Source organism: Sycon ciliatum, chromosome 11 (genome assembly GCF_964019385.1).
Source record: "Sycon ciliatum chromosome 11, ocSycCili1.1, whole genome shotgun sequence".
In the NCBI taxonomy this organism is placed as follows: Eukaryota; Metazoa; Porifera; class Calcarea; order Leucosolenida; family Sycettidae; genus Sycon; species Sycon ciliatum.
This window is the reverse complement of record NC_088653.1, coordinates 3689040-3713193: the sequence shown is the minus strand read 5'-3', so window position 1 is coordinate 3713193 and position 24154 is coordinate 3689040. Positions and strand designations below refer to the sequence as shown.

Sequence of the window (24154 nt, the reverse complement as noted above, 5' to 3'; positions counted from 1 at the left end):
ATGCAAGGGCCACCTTGACTGATCCAAACGTGACTCTGTGGTCTGGTCCACCATCAGTGTACACTACCAGTACCTTCTTGTTAGCATCTCTTGACGAACGGAAAAGAGTTGCCAGTTCCTGGGCATGCCGGAAAGGTGAGGAGGGCTGGAATACTCTCTCCTTGCAGTTGACCGACACTTGGCCCGTGAAGAAACTCTCTCCAAGAGACGCTGGTATATCAACGTGCAGGCTGACGGATGGAGTGATACCAGCAACATGCCAGTCATGGTCGCTAGCTGCCAAAGAATCGCCAGACGCTACAAGGGAACGATTATGGCCTCGGACTCCAGTTGACAGAGGAGTGCCTGGTTCTCCCACAGGTATACCAGCCTTGTCGTCAAGGCAGAAGAGCGCCACTTCACCCGCATGTGCAACAGCATATTCTTTCACATACTTGAATTGTGCATTGGCGTAGTGGCTATCGACATGATGACCATGGATTTGTCTCTGCTGGACGGCATAGTGAATGTTGAAGCGACCTGTGTGTCTTGCAGATGAGTTGACATACTCATTGCTCGGCTGAAACTGCAGGCGAAGGAGTTCGAATGATGGTGTCTTGCACCCTTTGTGAGGCCCAGCATCAAGGCGGTCACATATCGCCCTGTGCAGAGACGTCATTGATACTGCAACGGGCAAGAACATGGTCTCACCATGACGGCGTTCATGGACAGCTAGCTCTTGTTCATTCAGGTACTTCTCCACCTCATCCCAGAAATGCTCAAAGGCACCCTCCTTCAGCCGTCCACTGCCACTGTGATAGTCGAGAAGGAAATCCAAGTCATCAGAATTCAGAATCCACTCCAGCAGTTTCTCACGAGTTTCTTTCTCTTGGGCATTTGTCAACGCGCTGCTGTCACCTGTAAGCTCTGAGTAGATTGCTTTCAAAGCTGCTGCTGAGACCTTGTCCTGGAAAGCCATTTTCCAACGGTGTAGAAAGTCTTTTCTCATTGCTCTCGTATGGAAATCACGTGCTTTCTTGACGAGCTCCGCTATGCAACGTGCATGGCGAGTTTCGTCTCGGTCATCCACGCACGGGGGGAGCCTCCAAACACACACAATGGCTTGGTGAGATCCACCACTGTGGTATCTGAAGACTGCCAGAACTGATTTGCTGCAGATCTTGTCAATGAAATGGCGCCTCTCATACCGACTAGCAGGTGCGTAGTCCATGACATCTACTATGTTGTATTTGCCGCAGCTGTCCAGCTTCTTTTCCAAATCACTGTAGGCTGCAGGAACCTGGTCACACGCAGGACAATGACACGAGAGCTATCTTGCTCTGGTTGCCTGGCTGGCTCCATGGCAGTACTGTCTGCGATCTGATGAATTGAATGCTGGCGGAGGTATGCTGCCATTTGCTGCATGGCTTCACAGCATTCATTGGCCCAGGCTTTGAGCTCCTTGTAGTCAGAACCATTCAGGAATGGCAGCAAATGTACGCCGCTCACCCGATCCACATGTATGCTCAGTTTGTCAACGTCCAGAGACGCACGTTTATGTTTGGTAGCAGTTGGATTGTTGTACCCATGAAACTGCTGCAACGCATGGGGTAGCGATATGTGTCTCTCCTTGAAGCGATCACTATGCCCATCAACGTAAAGCAATGCTCGTGAGAGAACAGACAAGAACTGGCGTCCACTGTCCCGAGATAAATCAGACGACCTCACCCTTCGCTTGTCCACGAGATCAACTATGTCGTTGAACAGACGTTCGTCGGACGGCACACTTTGCCCCGCCGGCCGTGAGAATTTATCTGGCAGTCTGCTCTTTGCGAAGCGTGTCCGACTACCTTCCATCAGCCGATCAAACGCCGATGGGCAGCGCTCAGCACTAGGACAGGGCGCAACGGTGAAAAGAACGTATTTCACGGCGTTGCAGTCAAACGATTTCACTATCTCCACTGGAGTCTCTGATAGACACTGGACTAGCTGGCTAGTTGATTGTCCCTTCTGCAAATTGAAGAATGAACATCGCTCCACGACCTGGCTTCAGGCGGTATCACCGACATGGCGAGCAACGAATATATCAAAAAGTCCTGTGAAAGTGCACGTTTCTTTCACAGGTTCGACAAGCACCCTGCCACAAAGCGAAACTCCTTGACTGCTAACGCGGTTCACTGACAGGAACATGACAATATTGCCAAGCTAGAACGACTACGCAGGTAGCAACATGATTTCGTCGAGCATTGCTAGAAAACTGGATAGAAAACGAATCTTCTTCCAGATCAATGGATATCCGCCATGGATGTAACAAAACTACGGACCCGTCCGTACGCAGCTTGCGCGTACACGTCTTGCATTTCGCCAAACGGCATGCATGATGCGAAGCTGGCGCAGCGCAGCACGAGCTATGGACCTATGTCCGTGTCTGAGCCACAGGCACCGTTTTCTAACTGCAACAGTTTCATAGTACAATGTAGATCTACACTCATCTCAGCTCAGAAGCCCAACGGCCAGTCAGCATTGGTCAGGTAGGATGCAAATCTGGCACTGCACTGCATGCACTGCACTGTACTACGACTACACGAGTGCCGCGACCCTGCAACACATGACTGGCAGTGTAGACCCGACCTAGCTGCAGCACGAGCAGACTCGCCCGCCAGCACAACCATGTACACGATGTAGATCTACATGACAAGTGTCGTACGCGCCCAGCACTGCTAGCTAGCTGCATGCGCATATGCAGGAACGCGGCCAAGCACTGGTACGAGATCGATCATGACCATGCAGGTGATCGACAGTGCATTTTTGAAAAAAAAATTGACTTTGGCTCAACCCGCGATATTCATGTTAAAACAAAATGGCGTCACGATTTATTGAAAGTGGTATAGTTGGTGGTGCGAGTGTTCAAAACCATTTGAACTTCATACTGTTCGTCTTCTTTTTGACATGCTCTCTTTCCATCGTCCTTAGCTTTTGTTTGTTGAGAGCTGTTTTGGCTTTCTCCTATACCTCTGGGGGATGCCAAGTGATGGTTTTGAGAGGCTGGTGATGGCTGTGAGCGAGAGTTTGCCGATCGGCGTCGTCCTCGCTGTAGCGATGAAAATACTAGTTACTGCGCACCTGGCAGATATCACAACACGTCGGAGCGTCCAGGAGCAAAGGAATCTTGGGTTTTCACTGGAATCTAGTTCCTCCAGCATCGTGTAGCCCACCGTCGGTGAATGGCGGTCCAGAAAGGTCGAACCTGGTCTTCTGCAGCATCTCGCAGTCCTGCAAGGCACACCGTGTACGCCTGCCATGTATTGTACAAATAAAACTCATGCAGTAGTGGACTCTTCAGTGATGAGTCTCAGCCTGTATGCTGCAAAAGACACAGGAAATGTGACTGGTGTCTGTACACTCAGTGACTGGACGCCAACACCCCAGTCTTCTCCTGCAGGATCTGTTTGACATTGACATTATGCAGTAGGTCGGCATTGACCTGGTTTGGCAGCTATCGTAATAGTATCTGCCAGGTTGGATGTAGCAGGTTGGCGTTTGCTCGTCGTCCAGTCCGGAATTTTCTTGTAACTCACGGTGGAGTACGCGCAGGGTTTGCGATCATCCCTGTTCACTTCAACATTATCAAACACAACGTTCCCTTTGTCACTCATCTTATCCTGAGTACTGAATTTGCTGACAATATTGCACCACACTTGTCACAACCTACCGCCACTGCTGGCGGTGGCGACTGGTTCGTCAATGGCGGTGACCAGGCTGACTGACTAGCTTCGAGACAGCGGCCTCGTTGTCAACCCCGCGGCAGCCTAAAGGTTGATTTTATCGATCCAGCCTCAGCGCCATGTTGACGATGCCTTAGTGACTGTGTGTCATGGATTGCCTTGCCATCAGCGGTCATTGCCGTCCACCTTGGTGCAGCCCTCAACAACTGGCTCAGCCCATGGGAGTCTCAAGTGGACAAAGTTGTTGCCAAAGTAGCTCAGAAGATTGGTGCATCCATCGTGGTGTAGGTGAGCACATAACTAGGACTTCCCAGCGCCTATTTGTCCAGGCTGCGATACTATGTGACATGCTGTACTGCACATTCTTTTCAGCACTGCAAGCCCGGCCGGCAGCTGGACCGACTGCAGGGGCCGCGCACATGCAGGCCGCCTGTTGCCAGTGCAGCATTCTGGAACGTTCCTTCCTTCTGAGATCCGTGGAGTAATAACTTTCTTTGATTCAAAGCAAGTTGCTTACCTTTCTGTTGTCCTCCCAGTGTCCTTACAACAATAACCTACAGCAATGTTTTATTTTCCTTTCCATTCCCCAACCAATGAATACTACAATGTCGATTCTATTTCTGAATACTTTAGTGTGTGCCCGTGCACGCACGTGTGTGTGTGTGTGTGTGTGTGTGTGTATACCTCACTCGCCACTCGAAGTTCTGTTCCCCATTACTGGAACACTGCCTGTTCTTTCAGGACCTGCCATCATCTGCGGATGGGCATTCAATGATTGTATTGTGGGTGTGTGTGTGTGTTTCATTCATTATTTTTGCATCGGTTATAGTGATTCCTGTAAAGTCAAGTGGTGGCAGAGGAGAACAGGGTGTTACGTCTTCGTGAAGAACTTGTCCAGTGCTGTTTGGTGAGTTCTGCTTGTACAAGTTGTCAAGTATGCCTCCATAGTGAGGAATTGCTGATGTTGTGTGTCAGGAGCTGTACCCAGCTATGCAGTGCGCATGTGCACTGCGCCCTGAGTCGTTTGACACCCCACTCGCACACAATGCATGCAGTATCAGTCAAAATAATACTCATATCGCTTATAGTGCTGAAATGCTCAATACCAAATCCCAATGCTATAGGCGATGCTGACTGTAGCGTATTTCCCAAATTATAAGTTTCACTCGGTTATAAGTCGCACCCCTATTTTCAGGCTTGAGCAATATTGATTTGATGTATTGACTTCAGTAGTAAGTCACTCTCGATTGTGCCTTTTTACCCTTGAATTCTAGTGTAAATAAGTCGTGAGTCAGTCAAGTGTCAAGTCGTCGGCGGAATAGCGCGAGGTCCAGTGTGGGAGCAAACCCATTCCCAATGTGCACTTTTAATTCTGGGAAACATGGCACATGCATGCCGGAATGCTCCGCCTGTGTTAATGTATGTAGAGTAGTTGTAGAATGGCTTACCTGATTCGGATACTGCTGTTGCTGGACGAGTACGACATGCTCGGTTTGCTGCAGGTCGACTCGCAGGGACTGATCTGGCCCTCCGGTCTGCGGCGCGGCACCAGGAACAGGAAGAGGCCGACAGCGAGTACAAGACACGCTAGGACACCGGCCACCAGCCACCAGTAATCTCCCTGGCCGTTGTCACCCGCCGGACCTGCAGCAGCAAAGCAGAACAGGAAAACACACAGCATGTGCGTATCTGCCCCATACCGATTATCGCCAGTCAACACTCCGGCTTACAAATCCGAATGTCAAACCGTGGCAATTTGTGAGCAGCGTCGAAAAGCATTCAAACGTGGAGATAGTGATATGAAATGATTGGAGAGTGGGAGACTCTGTAACATACTCAGCTAGTGATTTTGCTTTGCAGACTTCTCGGAAGCGAGGCGGATGTATTCCATCAATTTCCATGACCCTCTTCGTTTCAATAGAACCAGCATCGCTAAAAACACAATAGTATTAAAGTAGCAACGAAGCCCCTGCACCCGTGATGCGTGAAAAGCTGCAAATTATGCCTGGAGGCTGACAACAAGAAAAATCCTGTGAGATAGCTTGGTTTGGACTTCTGTCATTGTGTGTTTGTATGTGTGTGTGTGTGTGTGTGTGTGTGTGTGTGTGTGTGTGTGTGTGTGTCTGTGCGTGCATGCGTGCGTGCGTGCGTGAGGGCGTGCATGCGTGCGTGCGTGCGTCTGTGTGTGTGCATATGCTTGTGTGTGGCATACTGTCGGAAGGCAACCTTCTTGCCAAAGCATTTGGAAGTTGGACTAGTTTCGGCTCCACAATCCAGTGTGTCGTTACTATCATGGCTTTCATGGCTGAGGTTGTTGGTGTGTCTGTTGCCTCTGGGCTCCCAGTACGCAGTAGCCGAGGCTGGCTGGTAAAGTAACTCCAATTTCACTTCAAGGTACCAGTGCATCTAGTGTCTGCTTCTATCAAAGCAGCGTGCTGTCTATACTGGTTACCCCAGCAAGTGTAGGGTGTGCATAGGTAACTAACTCCCTGTGCCATTTTAAGCCGATGTACTCCGTGTGGTGTAGACCAGGTGTGCATTGGTGGTCGATTCACATGGTTTCGCCAGTTGTGTGGATTAGACAGTTATCTGGCGCCTTGTCTTGATCTGTCTCATGCAGATCTTGTTCGCTATCATTGCTATAAGAGAAAATCTGTGAGTGCACAGCGGGAACTGCTGGCGGAAAAAATGTTAAACACACCTGGTCCTCTCCAATGCTCTCTTGCTATGACCAGAGCACCAGCATTCTGCTGCTGGTTAAGAAAAACGTCGATAACGTGGAGATGCGTCTAGGATTTATTGTGCATATATACATCAACAGTCAACTTCAGAGAACATCACCATGACAGCCTCACGTACCAACACCTGCGTCGGCTAATCCCATGTCCGGTTCATTTGTGTACATATTGATCGAGGCGGCTGTGGATGTCCACATCCAATTTATTGTGTTGAAACCAGAGCCGGTACTCTCAGTGTTATTGTCTGTGCCTAAAAGTGAAGTATTTGTGGCAGCAACTGATCCGTTCCCGGATGGTTCTATCCAGATATCGTTATTAGTGTTGTTGTCAAGTTTGTGCATATCTGTCTCGGTGCTATTTACTGCTGGCAGTGAGTCTACGGATGCATCATCATCAACGGTGCTGCGGTTGTTTGATGTTTGTTCAGGAGGTGAAGTCAGGGCTGGCGTGACACTCGGGGCAATGGTGGTGCTGCTGTGAGTGGTGGTCAGTGGGGTAGTTTCCGGATCCGTGTGGCTGCCGGTTAGGCTAGCGTTGTTGGCGACCACCATGGGAAGTGTTCTTGGATTGGCTGTCATCAAAACAGTACATAAACATATACACGCACATGACACATTTTTTTATAACATGTACTCTATGCTATAGACAGCAAGCTGTTACCGCAATGTCTTGTATTAAAGCCTATCTCGAATAGACGCCCGTGTTGAACACAAGCCTGATTTTCAAGATACCCTGTCGGCAGATAAGACGGGTTCAATTGTTGACACACATAGAAATGTATGGTTTGAATAGAAGTCCGGTGTGAGTAGAAGCCTAGCCCTTGCATTGGATTCTACAGGAATACGGCCGACTTTACAGTTCTTATATATATCCACTGATCTGGGGTTTCACGTTCAAGCGAGCTGGTTGTGGCACCATCAACTACAATCTCAAACAGTATATAAACAATGCAGAATACATGAGTTCCACATTGGAAAAACAGTTCCAATGGCTGAATAAGGAAGATCCAATTAGTATCACCTTTTTGGGGGTTTCACCCTACTATAAGTTATTTTTTTTACTTTCTTTGATTCCATGCCATTTCGGCGCCCTGAAATTCAGCGCCAACTAGTTGTTCACGACCATCTCGGCACCTTAAAAGTAAGCAGTGTATTATTCAGTGTGAAATATTGCAACGCCATGGTTTTCAGGCCAAAAACATCGGCGCGACCTTTTTCAGTGCCTTGGATCTCAGCACCACATACCTCAGCGCCATGTATCCCAACGCCAATTTATTGATATACCAGACAGGTACTAGTAAACAATGTATCCAACTACAGTCGACCTGCGCTAATAACGATAACCTCTATAACGATATTACCCTTATAACGATATTTTTCTGCCAAACCAAAATCACTCCATTGCCTTGTGTATACAATGGCTTACCTCTATAACAATATTGCTATAACGATATTACCCCTAGAACGATATAAAATGGGCTGACCGATCGACATTTTCCATTCTATAACAATATCTAGCAGGGAATGTATAGAGCCCACTATCCAGGTAGGGCAAGCTTCACTTGATAAGTCGCTGGGACATGTTGAAATACAATGGGGGCACCAATGGGCACCTTGCTGTGTCTCCAATCGTGTTGCTGTGTTTGTTATACGCATGTACGTCAGTTCTCTATGCTATGAAGAGTGTAAAAAATGAACAAAATCCATGCATTATGACGTACATGTACATATATGAAATGAACCAGTTACCCTTATAACAATATTACCCTTACAACAATATTTCTTGGTCTGACGCAAATATCCTTATAAGGGTAGGTCGACTGTAATAAATGGGCCTTAACCCTTTGTCCTTTCGCCCATACTTGAACCGTACACCTGTGTACGGTTCAACCCACGCATGTTCAAAGCGACCTGGAAGCTATGCGGATCACCCGATCCACATGAAAATTCACGTGCACACAGCCTATGCTATGTAGAGGATGATGCACGGGTCGCTGGGGCTAGTTGCCATTTGAAAAATTTCAGGAAATCAAAGTCGAAGTTTGCTTGCGCCGTAATTTCCGACATGGCAGCACGCAGGTCGCTTGATGCAGATGAAGCGCTTGTTTGAGGATAGCTGGAGTGACCCGAGCGACAATCCTATGTCCTCTGATGACGAGGACGAACTGGACGAAGCCTTAGTTGAAGGGGTTGATTCTGATTTTGGTAACGACGCGGACTATGATGTTGTAGCCGTCGGCCCGTCGACCCAACTGTCGGACATGTCGACCACTCCGATTTGAGTGCAGGATCGGCAGAACAGCACTCGAGTGGTGAGGAGAGTGTACCACCGCCGTGTCTTACCCGTTGTGGAGCAGCAGGGCCAGCTAGAGTGCCGCAGCACGTGGAGCGGGAGCGCAGTTCAATCCCAGAGAGGTCCAGATCTCCGTCACCTGCGCGCCGTCAAACTCATGGTCGACAGCCGCGCAGAGCGAGGAGAGTCGCCACACGGGGCCGAAACGTCGAGCCTGTCGCCACTGTCGCTCCTCTGGCTAATGCTCTGTGTTTGTCCAACATGCCAGTGGTGCTACTCCAGGTCACACTTGTACAAATTGCACATTATTTATACATAGGAAAGAACTTGAACTTTGAATTTTGCCGATTTTTGCCAAAAAATCATTTTTGATACTCTTGATTAGCCACGCCCACCTGAGGAATGCAACCCAAACGGCATTTTTAGTTCACAATTATCATAAGCTTTCAGGAAAACATAAAGTGTACATACAAAATATCAGCTGCTTGGGTATGGTGAGTGGATTTGTTGAAGTAGGTACCCCTCGCATACATTTTGGGCAAAAGGACAAAGGGTTAAAGGCATTTCATACGAACACTTTTTCTGACAAAGATCTACCTACAGCTAAACATTAGTTCTAACCAAAGTGAAGAAATTGGAAAAGAGGTTGTCTGCCGTTGATTATGAGGCTAAGTTTGGTCAAATGTGCATGCATATCGCAACATAAACACCAAGCCGGGTCTGTGCAGACCTATGGTCCTAGTGCAGAAAGCTTCGTACATCTGTACAACGTGCATAAGGCTTATCGTGTTTTCAACCTCAGGTCTTCGTGTGTCCTGGAAAAATCGTCTCCCAACAACTTGGCGTGTATACGCGAGAATTTTAAAATTCAAATATTAACTCATTGCGCAGGCCAGAACACGAGCATTTTTTTCATCGTGCGCATGCCCCCGCACCGACAGGTAAAACGTCATCAAAAAAATGTGGAGCACGACCGCGGTACCGCGCATGGCGGGTGCAGTGGCTATGACCGTACAAGTGGTGACTTCGCCACCGGCTTGATCGTTTTGTACTTCGTAGCACTGCACGTTATCGCGCTGCAATCTGTTGTGCTGAACTTATCCGAACTACAAAATTATGCGTCTACTTTAGGTCGCTGAGTTGCTGGTGCGGTACTTTGCAGCGCTGATAGTCATGTGCTGATAGTCATGCGCTGATAGTCATGTTGCTAAGGGCCTGGTTTCACCGCTACTCCGCGGCACTTGGCTGCATGCAGCGGAGGAGCGCGGCTCCACTGATACTCGCCATTCGCGGTCCGGCGGTTGTGCTTCACATTTTTTCTCCTTTTTACCTGCCTGTGTGCTGGCGTGCGCGCGCGCCCGCGAAATCGAAAAAAAACTCTTGTTCTGTTCTGCGCAAGGAAATTCACGCGTGCAAAACAAAGCAAATTGCGGGATCATATTCGTAACTCGTGAGGTGGCGCACAGCATGTAAACCTTTTTGTAGTAGCTCGAAGCGGTGCGTGTCCGCACGCGGGTACGGAGGGTCAATACAGGGAGTTGCAAAATATCAGTATTTTAGTATTGAACGTTACGAAACATATTTTCGTAGATCTGCTCTGCTTGGGTCGCGTTTGGACGGATCTTTGGGACAACTTTCGTTACTCGAACCCGGGCGATCGAAATCTTGCGAAGTTTCGTTGTGCACATCTCTCAAAATGTAAACGAACATTCATATCCCAACGAGTTAACGAATTTGAAAGAATCGTTAACATGTGAAGTCGTTATGTGCAAAACGATATGTACTTGTACAGTCATGTGCCATTTTTGAGCCAGAATTCATTAGAATTTCTCATCGCTAACCCACAGAAATCCAGAGATCGTTAACTTTAATGGACTTTAAAACACCTAGTATTACAGTATTACAGCATTTTGCAAAGTCAAACGTGATTACTGTAATTTCACAAATGTTCAGTGTACTTTTATTTTCGGTACTTTCAGTGCGTCTATTTCACACCTAAAATTTCAATACACCGAACAAACACTAACACACATAATCCAATAGGGAACTGCTTCTCTGTACCGAAAATTTCTGTTCACCTAACCTAGCCTGTTGCCCTCATACCGAAAATATTGAGCACCAAAAATTTCTGAAATTAGAGTATAGCCGAATAATATGATAGCGAATGGTGGTGGTTGTCGGGGGGGGGGGGGGGGGTAACATTTAAAGCTTGTTAATACATACCATTGCATGTCGGCGTCTGCGTCAGATTACCGTCAGCATCACATCTAGCCGAGAGACCGCCCTCGTGGAAACCAGCGTGACACGAGAACCTGACCGTTTCGTTCCAGCGGAGGACATTGCTGAGGCGAGTGCCATTAGCGATGTGTGGCACTTGGCATGTCACAGCTGCAATGAGCATGGAGCAATGACAAAGAAAAGACGAATAGTGAAAATACAAACCTCCTTGTTAAAGAGGCCATCCACAAATACTGATATTTATTCTGAAACACAAACTAGTCATTTCTCTTCAACCCTCCCTTCCCCTCCCTGAGAAACGAATACATACCAACGGTACATAGTATCGTTATATTTTATTTTTTTCTCTGGACATGCCCAAACATACAAATTATTCATCGATATTTATTTTCCACACACAGAGAGGGGCTATCCGCCCCCCTCCCATAAACCACTAGTTTTTTGTTTCTAAATAAAAGTTAATAGTATCTATATTTGCGAATGGCCTCAAAGCGCCAAATAAGAGAATATCTGATTTTCAGCTCTATGTCAGCCAAAGGTCTGGGGACACCAGAAGTTTCACATTCAAAATAGGAAACAGCCATTTCAATAATGGAACCCAAATATGGATATTGTTACAAACCGCACATCAAAAGAATCCTCTTTTGGCCATTAGCCGAAAAGAGATGAAAATTGGTTTATCCCTTTTTGCACTGCAGCTCTCGAGATGAACCTGTTATTGGTAGTCGCAGAGGGTTTTTTTCTTCCCTGATACGAACATCGTTCATTTCGGATTAGGACCCCCTCCCCTCCCTCTGAAACGAACATAGCTTGCTATGCTGGACAAAAAAGTTGAAAAACTTGTGCAATGGCCCCTTATTCTAGCTTTACTAGTATCCACAAAGAAGCAAAACCACCAAATGTCGGGATGTGTGCAATATAATTGTCACCTTTTCGTCAGACAATTGATTCAACTGATGAAAACCGCAACTGATTGTCTCTCCGATCACCTATAAGTAGTTTGTTTCTCCGTATAGCCTTTATTGTGAGACGATTTTCCCTGATGATAGTCTCAAGAAAATCGATTAGGAACAACCATTTTAGATACATGTATTCTCATTCATCATTTTTAATGTCCGCTTCACTGGGCCGTCCAAGGCTACGAATAATATTTTCAAAACGAAATGTTTTCGTTTGTGGGTGGGTGGGTTTGATGGAGTTTCGTTTTGAAAACAATTATTGAATGCTGATGGAGAATGCCCAGTTACTTCTGGGTGTCGAAAATTGACATCAATATTTTATTGGAATTCGTTTTACCTGCAGAAAAGGTGGGTGGGTGGTTGGGGGCTGAAAAATACTAAAACTTTTCGTTTTGTAAAAACAATCGGTAACCCCGGACGGCCCCTTATACTATTAATCGCATTAATAAAGTGATTGTCTCTCTGTCCGTGTATCACGGCCTTTACCATCGGGAAATTGGGCACTCTGCGGGTGGTGAATGAACTCGAGATTTTATGATTTTTAGCACATCTGCCCTACTGTAGGAGTTGCATTTTGATAAAAGGTATATTTTTCGCAGTAAAAGAGTATTTATTTGTAGGGCTTGTGTTGATACAGATTCCTAGGTTAAAATTCCGAGATGGGCACTATATTTCCTAAAGCCCCATACTCTTTTCTATTCAAATGATTACCACAATCTGCAAGGCAGCAGGATTTCCAAAACAAGTAGTATTGCAGAGATTCCCTATTACAAATAACTCTGTCCCGCACCTGCCATAATTCCAGCAACATAATATTCTCAATCTGCCTAATGTGGGAAAAGTAGCGATAGGCGGTCAGCCTTTGGGTCATCCTAACAAAGTTATTATTATTAGTAGTAGAAAGAAAAAGGACATATTGAAACCAGTTAAGAGTAACTCTCCACCACTGTAACTAGATACTATATACAGTCAGAAAGTGCAACAACTAGGCACAAAACTGACAGAGTACTGAGACATTCGACGTCCTGACACCTAGCTTCAACACATTCCCGTAGCGCTAACCGACAGCCTTCCAACTTGGAAGGTTCAAGATTATGGAAAGACCAAAGAGTGGAAGACAAGCGCAACGAAAACGAGCACAAGCTACAGTCCCAACGGAACAAAGAATGTCGATTGTCACTTGACGATGACGAGACCAGTAGGCGATTTGACAAAGCGGTCTAACTACAATTCGAGGCAGCAAAGCAGCACACCACCCAATACATTTTTGAAAGGATTGGGAGAACTTCAAATTCAAAGGAACAGTAGGGGAAGTGAACTGCCGGAAAAGAGAGAAAAATCGCCAGACCCACCAGGACTCGAGCCCGGGACCTTGCTTGTCATGAGCAATGCTCTGACCACTGAGCTATGGGACCGGGCTGAACCTAGTAGGCGCTGACAAGTTTGAAGTTCTCCCAATCCTTTCAAAAATTTATCACTCTCTTTCACTTCTGGTAGGGTCCAGAAACTGACCGTGGTTGGTCCCCTGGGGGAGGGAGAAAGACCCAAGTGCCATCAGTATGTGTGGCACGTGTTGTGAGCTGCCTTTGGAGTGAAAACCTTGTCAGCGTCTTCTAGGTTCAGCCCGGTCCCATAGCTCAGTGGTTAGAGCATTGCTCATGACAAGCAAGGTCCCGGGTTCGAGTTCTGGTGGGTTTGGCGATTTTTTCTCTTTTCCGGCAGTTCACTTCCCCTACTGTTCCTTTGAATTATTATTATTTTTATTATTATTACTGTCATCTACAGTTTGGATTTCATGAATCCCCACTTCTGTGCAGTGAATACACTGTACTCAATTCAAAGACCTTATAACATAAGCCCATGGTGCATTACCCAATATGGAAGGTATGAGTAATGGGATCAGCAGCACACTGTTCAACACCCCAGACGACCAGGACCAGGTGGCTGTGTGGGGTGCTTACTGTTCAAAATAAGTCATTGCGCAGTGGGCTTATTGCATAGTCATGTTGGTTGGTTGGTTGGTTGGATTTATTTAAAGTCGTACAACAAACAGGCATATCTGCCTCCATGTCTGCAACTTTGATGCTTTTCATACCTCAATGAACATGATACGTTTTTTTGTCGGGTGACCAGCTTCCAAGTTACCCTTGAGAGATCATTTTCATCCTTACCTGATTTCGCAGGTGCAGCCGTGCCTGTTATGATTGTTGAAATCAACACAGTCGACAAGATCAGGTGGAGCATTTCTTGGATCGTGTTCATCGGAGGCGAGCAAACAATCAGATTTTCACCAGCCAGGTTGCAGTGTAGCAGAACACCATGCAGCCAGGGAAAAATAAGGAAAAGACAGGAACAGACAACACAAGAACAGAATTAGAAATACCAACCTAAGAGCTTGGAGGAAATTTCTCTTTTCGCTCCAATTTACAAAAACGGTCTCTTCACTGCGAATCAAATTCAAATTTATATTTACATTACGTCAAGTTTTCGGGAGTTTGCGGACAATTAGAAAGGTTTACCCTAAGAGCTGCAACAGAAACAGTGGCTGAGGTTTAGATTAGCCCGGGCACGGATATTCCCCCAACCTAGTACTTTCATCTTACAAAAGTCAGTAAATTTTCCTCTCATGTGTTGTTCATCGAGGCTATTCGGAACGGGACACGGCCCGTGACTTTCAAATATCCACAACTCAAGAGTCACATACATTTTGACGGGGAAAGGTCATAGATATGACATGTTTATATCACTGTGTACCTTTAAAAGTAACGAAACGAGGCTTACACCAGGATCGTGCCTTCAATAGTGGTATAGAGAGTAGAATGTTGGATTTAAAACAAACAAAAAATGGTTTCACACAGTTAAGCGAGATTCACAGAAGCTTTTTTTGCGATGCGACACGCGATGCGACAGCCGCAAAACCGGGCATTGCGCTAACCGCAGCCGTCTTGCACCCAACTCAACTGCCGCAACTGGGCCATCGCAGAAGTTGAGCTTGGCTCCACTTTTGCGATGCGACAAGCGATTTGGCGTACTATTTGGACCTTTTCTACAGCAAAGTTGTACAAAGGTTCAAGAGTGGCCTTTAAATTTGTACAAGTTGTACCAAACCGCGCGAATATTATGGTGACGTACCCACCTGCATTGAACTCCGCGCCAAATCAGCAAGGCATTGTCGCATCGCTGACTTCTTCTATGAATGGTATTTTGCGAGTTCGTATCGCACACGTCCGTCACAGATCACGTTGCATCGCGCGTCGCATCGCAAAAAAAGCTTCTGTGAATCCCGCTTTATACACCATTACTCAAACATGGTCTCTTGGCTACAAATTCTTCCAAAAATAATAAAGTCCGAATTTTCGGCCCATCTTCAGGAATAAATTCTTGAAGATGGGCAGCCCGAAAATTGGGATTTTGTTTACTTTTGAACAAACGGCGAGGAAACCATAAATTTTGATGACCACAATCAATAGGACAAGCTGAATCGACACTTGTGTACACTTTATTCATGCAATGTAAAACGGCGGGTCAACGTGCAATAAAACGAAGAAAATATGAAGAAATAGTGTAGAGAAAAAATAAGGGTTCGAACAAGTTCAAACAAGTTTTCGTGCAACACTCATCAGGAATCGTCGTTGTACTAAAGGACACTGAAACAAAATTGAACTATTATAGAAAGAGAACAAACTCTGCAGTCATCGCCACACTAACACGAAGTCATGAAAGTTTACCAGAATGAATTTTCTTGTCACATTCATCAGTGGAAAGTCATGACTGAAGAGTAACCATGCTGAACAATGATTATAATATACATTCGATGATGTGTTACGAGAACAAAATACAGTGCCAAAGTAGAATGAGGGAAGGTGAGACAATAGAAGTGAAGTGAGAGCTACATGTAAGTGCAATGGCGGGTGAGAAACTAATAATTATAACGCTAAAACGGTGTAGTGAGACAAACATTCAAGCTGTGCACCTACGAAAACAATTTTAACGCAACTACATGTTTCTTTTGCTTACAAAGATCGTAGGTGCACAGCATGAATGTTTGTCTCACTACACCGTTTTAGCGTTATAATTATTAGTTTCTCACCCGCCGTTGCACTTACATGTAGCTCTCACTTCACTTCTATTGTCTCACCTTCCCTCATTCTACTTTGGCACTGTATTTTGTTCTCGTAACACATCATTGAATGTTTATTTAATCATTGTTCAGCATGGTTACTCTTCAGTGACGACTTTCCACTGATGAATGTGACAAGAAAATTAATTCTGGTAAACTTTCATGACTTCGTTGTAGTGTGGCGATGACTGCAGAGTTTGTTCTCTTTATTGCTATTATAAAATTGTTGTCTCCACGTCGATTATTATTATTAACTATTATAGAATTTATTATTTTTGGAAAAATTTGTAGCCAAGAGGCCGTTTTTGAGTAGTGGTGTATAACGGTGTGAAAGATAAGGTGGCTACAGTGGAGTCTGCACACACTTAGGAAACTAAAAGTGGATTTGGCTTAAGCCCGATTCACAATACAACTTTCTGCGACGCGACACGCGATTTGCGACAGTTGCGACAAGAAACTGCCTGTCGCGAGCTGTCGCAAGCTGTCGCAAGCTGTCGCAATGCACCTGTCGCAGAAGTTGAAGAAAGTTCAACTTTTGCGACATGCGACACGCGACATACACAAATGGAGTACGGTTTCGACCCTGGGTGCACGTGCAGTGCACGTGCATAGTACTACTTGTGTATGAGGATGTCGCAAACATGAAGGATATTGTGAACCGTGTGTCCCTGTCGCAGCTCGTCGCATGTGTCGCAAGTAGCATGTCGCGTCGCAGAAAGTTGTATTGTGTATCGGCCTTTATACTGCGGTGCAAAAAAAATGGGGTACATCTGTATTTTTTCAGAGTCTTTCGTATCATATTGAGTGCGTGTGTATTTGTGTGTGTACCGTAAAGTCCACTGCAAACGCTCACTTCCCAGCAAACGCCCAACCCAGCGGGTCCATACTATTTTCGTCTTTTTCAGGTCAATATAGTTGTAGAAAGCTGGCATATGCGCATGATGGTCGAATGAGTACGAGAACGACTGTAAAGGCCGATTCACAATACAACTTTCTGCGACCCGACAAGCGACTTGCGACACATGCGATGAGCTGCGACAGCGACACACGCTTCACAATATTCTTCATGTTTGCGACATCCTCGGCCTCAGATCATGCACAAGTAGTACTATGCACGTGCACTGCACGTGCACCCAGGGTCGAAACCGTACTCCATTTGTGTATGTCGCGTGTCGCATGTCGCAAAAGTTGAACTTTCTTCAACTTCTGCGACAGGTGCATTGCGACAGCTTGCGACAGCTCGCGACAGGCAGTTTCTTGTCGCAACTGTCGCAAATCGTGTGTCACGTCGCAGAAAGTTGTATTGTGAATCGGGCTTTATGCCTACAAACTGCCTATGTCTTACCAGGAGGCTCAGCAAAAGCGAATGTTCTTATCTTGCTGTAAAGAAAACTTCGGTCGAGATTTCCTTTCATTCGATAAAGTAGTCGTCTTCGTTATTTGTTCGGCTCTCCATGTGGTCATGCTGTGGAATCCATCTTGTTTTCAAATCATGAAATTTCTGCTGTGCCATCATGTCGGGCTTTTAGAACGGAACGGTGATTGTTTGGACGAAGCGTCATTCAACGACTTGACCGTTCGCAGTATTGCAGTTGTAAGTTGAACACTTTGCAGGGGGGGGGGGGGGGGGGGGGTATCACAGAAGCTACACCTACAAAGTCCCTGCTAATTAATTGTAACTTGTTGAAAACTCTGAAGTGGTCGAGAAAAACCCTTGCCTTTGCGGGTTGCATGGTTTGGAAATGATGGCTTGAAACACAGCGAGAGGTGTAGATGGTTCCTGCAACACTCTGTTCTTCGCTACTTAGTTATTCGGAAGAAACTCCCGTTTGAATTTGAGAAAAAACAACATGATAAAATCTCTAGTAGCTAGCTGGTAGCTAGTGCCCAACGAGATTTTGAAACCAGGAAAGTGGACATAGTTTACTGTAGGAATGTGGTCTTCGCACTACGGTGTGAGGTGCACTTTCGTACGGTAGGGGTGACAGTGCATGGGGTCAGTGCGTACAGGCCGGCTGATTTTGCAAAAATGGGGTGTGCGTTTGCAGCGGACTTAACGGTATGTGTGTGTGTGTGTGTGTGTGTGTGTGTCTATGTGTGTGTGTGCACGCAAATGAAAAATAGGGATTCACTGGCCAGAAAAGGTCACTTCAAACAGCTGTGTGGTGGATATCAGGCTAAAAATAGTGGCGGTCAATTCATCAGCCTTGCAAGCTGTTGAATGGTGTAATCCCAGCAAAAGTTGCTATGTCTAACATAGCTGTTCGCTATCATCGCTTCCGCGATGGGCATGTCTGAGGTCTGAGGTCTGAGGTGTGCACGCGTGCATGTGTGTGTGTGTGTGTGTATGTGTGTGTGCGTGCGTGCATGTATGGACGTGTGGTAGGCGTTTGCAAGTCAAGTGACCGACAAGAGGTTTCTGTGCTGCCTTCTCTATGCATACGTATGTACACTGTATATCATGTGCACATACACATGTCTGAAGGTTTGTGGTTTTTCAATAAAGAAAATAATGAAAATGAGGTTTTGTGATTCTATGAGAACCAAGTTGAGAGCATAGAGTACTGTACAAGCACAAATATTCGTCTGGAGTTTAATTTCGTCGTTTTCGTCCAACGAGCCGTTGGACTAAATTAAATGCCGGACTATTATCGATTTGTCCAGCTTTTCAATACACTCTTATGATCCTTGGACGAAATTTACAACCGGACGAACTCCCCTTCTTTGGAGTTGGACGAAATTATTGACCGACGAAATTTTCTGCTTATACAGTATCCCATTCCTTAAGAGCATGAAAGAACGTGGTCGAGTGCATTTGCGTGCAATGTGTTGAGCGTCTAGTTGTGTATCTATGTGCGTGCTCTGCTGTTCGCATTGTATCGGGTACACAGTAACCGCGTGATCATGATCTCAGCAGGGTATCAACCATAGATCATGAAGAGTGGGCGATGCGCGGGTGGACTCCCACATACTACACGATCATACCGTATAACCACCTAGTACTGGTTTGGACATGGAAATCCAGTCGAACGACCGGGACCGGCGCCCTCAGTGCCAACAGAACTTTGCCTGTAGTGTACGTACTGATCCAATACGACCAGCACGCTGCAGCGCATAACTGAGTCAAAGCACTGTATGCATATTCAAGGCTGTGTGGCTAGCACCCTTGGGCCGCTAGATGTTCGACCGCATTTCCATGTCCACGGCAGTAGGCCGCTGCACTCGTGCATGTGTGCTTGGATGTGTACATGTTCAATTGAACGCACAGACATCCCACCCAATGTAACGCCCAGATTCGATTACATAACTGCATGTGAATTGTGCATGTCCAGCCCTGGTCTTAGCACTTCCAGGGCGTCAAGAGCCCTGGAAGTTGAAGGCATCGAATATGCTCTTTGGGTCGAATTTCATCCGGCACTCTGGACATGTATGCGATCCGCAATGAGGGATTTGATAGTACACGCAATTCCCTCTCATTTTAAATGTATTCATACAGTACACGTAACCATGGTTTTTGCCACATTTCCTCATTCTCGCTATTGGACTTGGATGGGGAGCCAAGGACAAATTTCTAGAAAAGAAAAAGGACTAAGGAACTACAAGTTACGCTATAATGTCCACTAACACCACCAGTTACTTAACAATCAGCTCATCCCATAACATTGCACGGCACTGACCGACGGTACTGACGTTCTCCAACTAACTGACTAAGAGCTCTAGCACATCTTGGATCTGCACTGCAACACACCCTTCCAACTTGGAAGGTTCCAAGTTACACGACAATATAGGACGTTTTGGCATGAGCTGATTGTTTAGTAACTGGTGGTGTTAGTGGACATTATGGCCTAACTTGTAGTTCCTTGGTACTTTTTCTTTTCTAGAAATTCTCACTAGTGACCGTCTTATGGCGAGCCAGGAGATGATGCATAAATAAATACACACATAAATACACCAGATTGCTGTGAACCCTGACTAGTGCTACTGGCCACTGTACAACGATCTTTGGCATAACCTCGTATATAAAATTAATCTCGCATTTCCTCTGCACTTCATGTGTTAGTGACCCTTCCGAGTGCATCGCCATTCAGATGGCAACTACGATAGTTTAAGGCAACAGCTATACTAAGACGTTACGTTGGAAGAACAAAAATTATCATTTTCCAAGAGCAGAAACCAGCCTTGAGTCTAATATGCTGGCTTGTCGTCTTGAACAAAATGATGAACCTTGTTTGGTGTTTGGTATGAGGTACAAATGTACTGGGATAATTTCTTCACGGTTCTATTTTTGAAAGGGTCTTGTTGTAATTGTTGGAGAATGCTAGCTCCAATGCCGAGGGGTTACAAGTATGGATACACTACGGAGACGAAGGGAGGGGGGGGGGGGGTGTAAGTAGTCGTAATTGCTTCCGAGAGAAGCAGGCCGGCTGCCAGGCACACGGGCAGGCAGGCCAGCTGAGCGTGATCAGACAAATCGACACACCCGGGAAATGTACAGACAGCATACATGCAGATACATGCAGCTCACCTGCAAGTCCGCATGGAGCAGTCAGTCACGCAGAGGCAAACGTGACGCTGGCATTGATAGCAGAAGCTGGACGGCGGCTATAGTCACGAAGACACTTGTCGTTGGCACGCTCTCTTTCCCTCACTCTACAACGCACCACTTCCACCACAGTGCCGGCTCCCTCTCAATGCATCACACTAGAACTCATAAAGTCCTCCAGATCACATGCTTGAATCACCCGCTTGGTGCTAGACAGCTGGAACTCCAGGCGTAATATTCTCGCCGGACTCATTTGCATGTGTTACCTACAACTGAGACAGCTAATTTCTCAAATCCATTTTCTTGTTCGTGATTTGTGACCAACATCCAACTGCATGCAATATCCTGCTGCCTACAACCCCGCGCGCCGCAGTCAACTTTACGCTCCCAGCGCAGCGTGTCTTAAAACGTACATTCTTGCCCAAATACGCAATGTCCATAAAGTTACTTCGGCATTGGAAGGGCTGTTTTGGCAACACTGCATTTGTGCACCTTAAACCCATGAGTCCGTAAAATAGACGGCTTTGCCTGTAAAAGCTTCGAAGAAACATATCGGTCAGCAGCTAAATTTGATGTTATGCGCATTGCGGCCTGTACAACTAACCGAGCAAAACGCGTACAGCGGCGACTACGGGTCGCAGTACCGATACGTTTCCATAAACGGGGTCGCTTGTCATCCACTATTTTATACCAAAGACTATAAAATATTCTTTGAGATGCACGGAACAGTCTAGGGCAGAAAGAGACACTTGGAAAGTAAAGGCCTTGTCGTAACATAGAAATATGGGTTTCGTAGTCTTCAATGGTGCTTTTTCGCGTTATCCGACAGCTGTTGTCTTCAAGAGGACCCATGCCAAATATGATGTGCCCGCGCGCTTCAGAACTTTGCCAGCTCCTCCTAGATCCTAGCAGGGCCGTAAATAGTGGAATGTGTACGTGTGGGCCGGAGTTGGCAATACTTCCGGTACGTAGGCTAGCCATGAATGGGTACTGGTTACCGGCAAGGCTACAACTCACTCACAACACAGATGGGGACAATCGCGTGAAACCATGAAGCAAAGAGTCAACGCAAAAAGACAACCCGGGAAATGCATGTACATAGAACACTCAATTGAAATGTAAGGGTGGGTTCTTAAACCCTCTCGGAAAAGTTGGAGACTCTCCGAAAAGTTCGAGAGCTGTTCTTATATCCTCTCCGACTTTTAGGAGGCTCTCCAAAGCTCTCCAAGCTCTCCAAGCTTCAGAAGTTGTTGAAACTTGGAGATTCCCGCGGTTTGGGATTAGCGCATGCGAACTACGACTGAAAGCCACGTGTTCATCATGAGTGTACGCATTTCCCTTTTCGCATACGCACATACATTCATCACTCAAGATCGCGGCCCCTTTGACGCTTCATTTTGCTTGACATGTGCAAAATATCTCCGAATTCTTCGAGACCCGTTCTTGAGTAATCCCAGTTTCTTCGACTTCTCTTTTCTTCTTCTTTTAGAAGCTAGAGAATATAAGAACGCAGCCTAAGATTGAGCACAACAGCTCCACAAGAAATCGTTACCTAACAAGATTGCCTACCGACATGCAAAGGTGCTGCCAGCTTGGGGCCTTTTCTTCTATGAGTGTCTGTCACGCGTGCAAGGCGGAATTCTGTGATTACATCATATTTGGCGCAGATCTGAGGCGAAAAATGGCGTAGTGCGTACAACTGAGCTGCAGTGACCTGCTGCTTGAAAGCTGCTTGTATGCACTACATCACTAAAAATGATGTAATCACGGAATTCCGCCGTGACAGCAGCCCAACCGAGCTAGCATGCTGCACACTCTGGTTTTCATGTACTCCTGCTACCATTTACTACTGTTAACGAGACCATGGGCATTACATTGCACTGTCCAAATGTCGCATACTCATTACCAAGAGTACATAACCCCCCCCCCCCCCCCCCCCCTACTCTTGTCATTACTCATCCCCCGGATGCCGCGTGTCTAGTTCACCAGCTGAATTTCGCTCATCCATCAAATTATACCTAGGGTTTCCTGTAAAAAGGCGCCGATGCCTGTTGGGAATTCCCTAGTAAAAGAAGAATAAATAATAAAATAGCTATGAAAAGTATGAATGCCGCAGACATCACCACGCAACATGACAATTTGTTCAAGGTTTGGTTTTGTGTGTTTCCAAAATCGATTTTCACGCTCCGATCATCAGTGGCATTCATACTTTTCATAGCTATTATTAAACTTTTATCTATGTATTTGTATTTATATCATTATCTCATGGCACATCATGATGACGGCCAATAAAACTGAGACAAGGGTGAAAGCCAACCACAGCAGTAAAACATATAAAAGAATACAAATAAGAGGCAAAGAAGGCAAAGGAGGAGACAAACCAGCAGGATATACATGAAACCTATAACTGAGCAGAGATTTTAGCAACAAAATTATCCATCGACGTGCTGGTCTTGGCCTGCGTTGGTAATGTTGCCCAAAACACATAGCCAGCAAAGATCGGGGATCTAGTGAATAGGGTGGAGGCAGCGCGTGGGAGACTGAGTGAGTTCCGGGTATTCCGTGTTTCGGAGAACCAATTATAAGCCTGCATATGCAAGGGTATTTTATTTAGTAATATTTTATGTATGAGAACACAGAGGTGGTACTTATGTCGAGTGGAAAGGGGACTGATCTTGGCAATTTCGTAAAGACTAGCGGAGGGAAAGCGACGATCTTTGCTAAATAAGATTTTAAGGAGCATGCGGTTATGGGTTTCTAGCTTGTTCAATACAGTAGTAGTTATGCCAGACCAAGGAGTATCACAGTAGTCAAGTAAGGGAAATATATAGCAACGATAAAACAAGCGTTTGCAAGAAAGAGGAAGATGTCTGCAGCGGGCTTGAAGAGCCCCAAGGATGGAGCTTGTGCGCTTGCAGACATACTGCACATGGGGTGACCACGACAATTTAGAATCAATAAAAACGCCAAGATGCTTATGCTCTTCAACAATACGAATAGCAACACTTGAAGAAGGAAAACAAAGTGGCAGGAAAGGGGGAGAAGGGGAAATGTACATAGCTGCCGTGTTATCAACGTTTGGCTGCAACTTCCAATCATGCATCCAGGTTATAACTTTCCCAATGTTATCTTGCATGGCTTCGTGCAGTCGTATAGGGCAAGCATTGGAGCAAAGCAGAGCTGTGTCGTCAGCGAAAAGGCTGACACCAGGGGCAATATCGGGGAGGTCGTTAATATACAGGAGAAATAGCAGTGGCCCAAGGATTGAACCCTGGGGGACTCCAGAAGTAACGGGTAAAGGCTCCGATAAAACTGTTGAGAGGCGAAGAAGCTGATGTCGGTTAGAGAGATACGATGAGAGCCAGCCGATAGCCTTGCCATCAATGCGATATACTGTTTGCAGCTTAGCTAAGAGACCCCTGTGCCAAACAGTGTCGAAGGCCTTCGCGAGATCGAAGAAAACTAAACCAACATGGTAATGGGCGTTCCGGGCGGTATGGATGTCTTGCACGAGGCGGGTAACCTGGTACCTGGTGGAGTCACCCCGACAAAAGCCCGAC

At 46.1% G+C, this 24154-nt stretch overlaps 1 protein-coding gene across 1 annotated transcript in view; it reads right to left on the bottom strand.

Moving 5' to 3' along the window:
- Window positions 1-20837, bottom strand: part of LOC135827626 (uncharacterized) — a 30693-nt gene extending 9856 nt beyond the window's left edge. Inside the window, exons 1-5 of the mRNA XM_065340092.1 lie at window positions 20577-20837; window positions 14103-14177; window positions 10958-11122; window positions 6564-7013; window positions 5153-5348 (exon numbers count right to left, since the gene is read on the bottom strand). Coding sequence (XP_065196164.1) covers window positions 5153-5348; window positions 6564-7013; window positions 10958-11122; window positions 14103-14175 — 884 coding nt within the window. The 5' untranslated portion in view covers window positions 14176-14177; window positions 20577-20837. The remainder of the gene's footprint in view (window positions 1-5152; window positions 5349-6563; window positions 7014-10957; window positions 11123-14102; window positions 14178-20576) is intronic.
- Between the last annotated feature and the right edge of the window lie 3317 nt (window positions 20838-24154).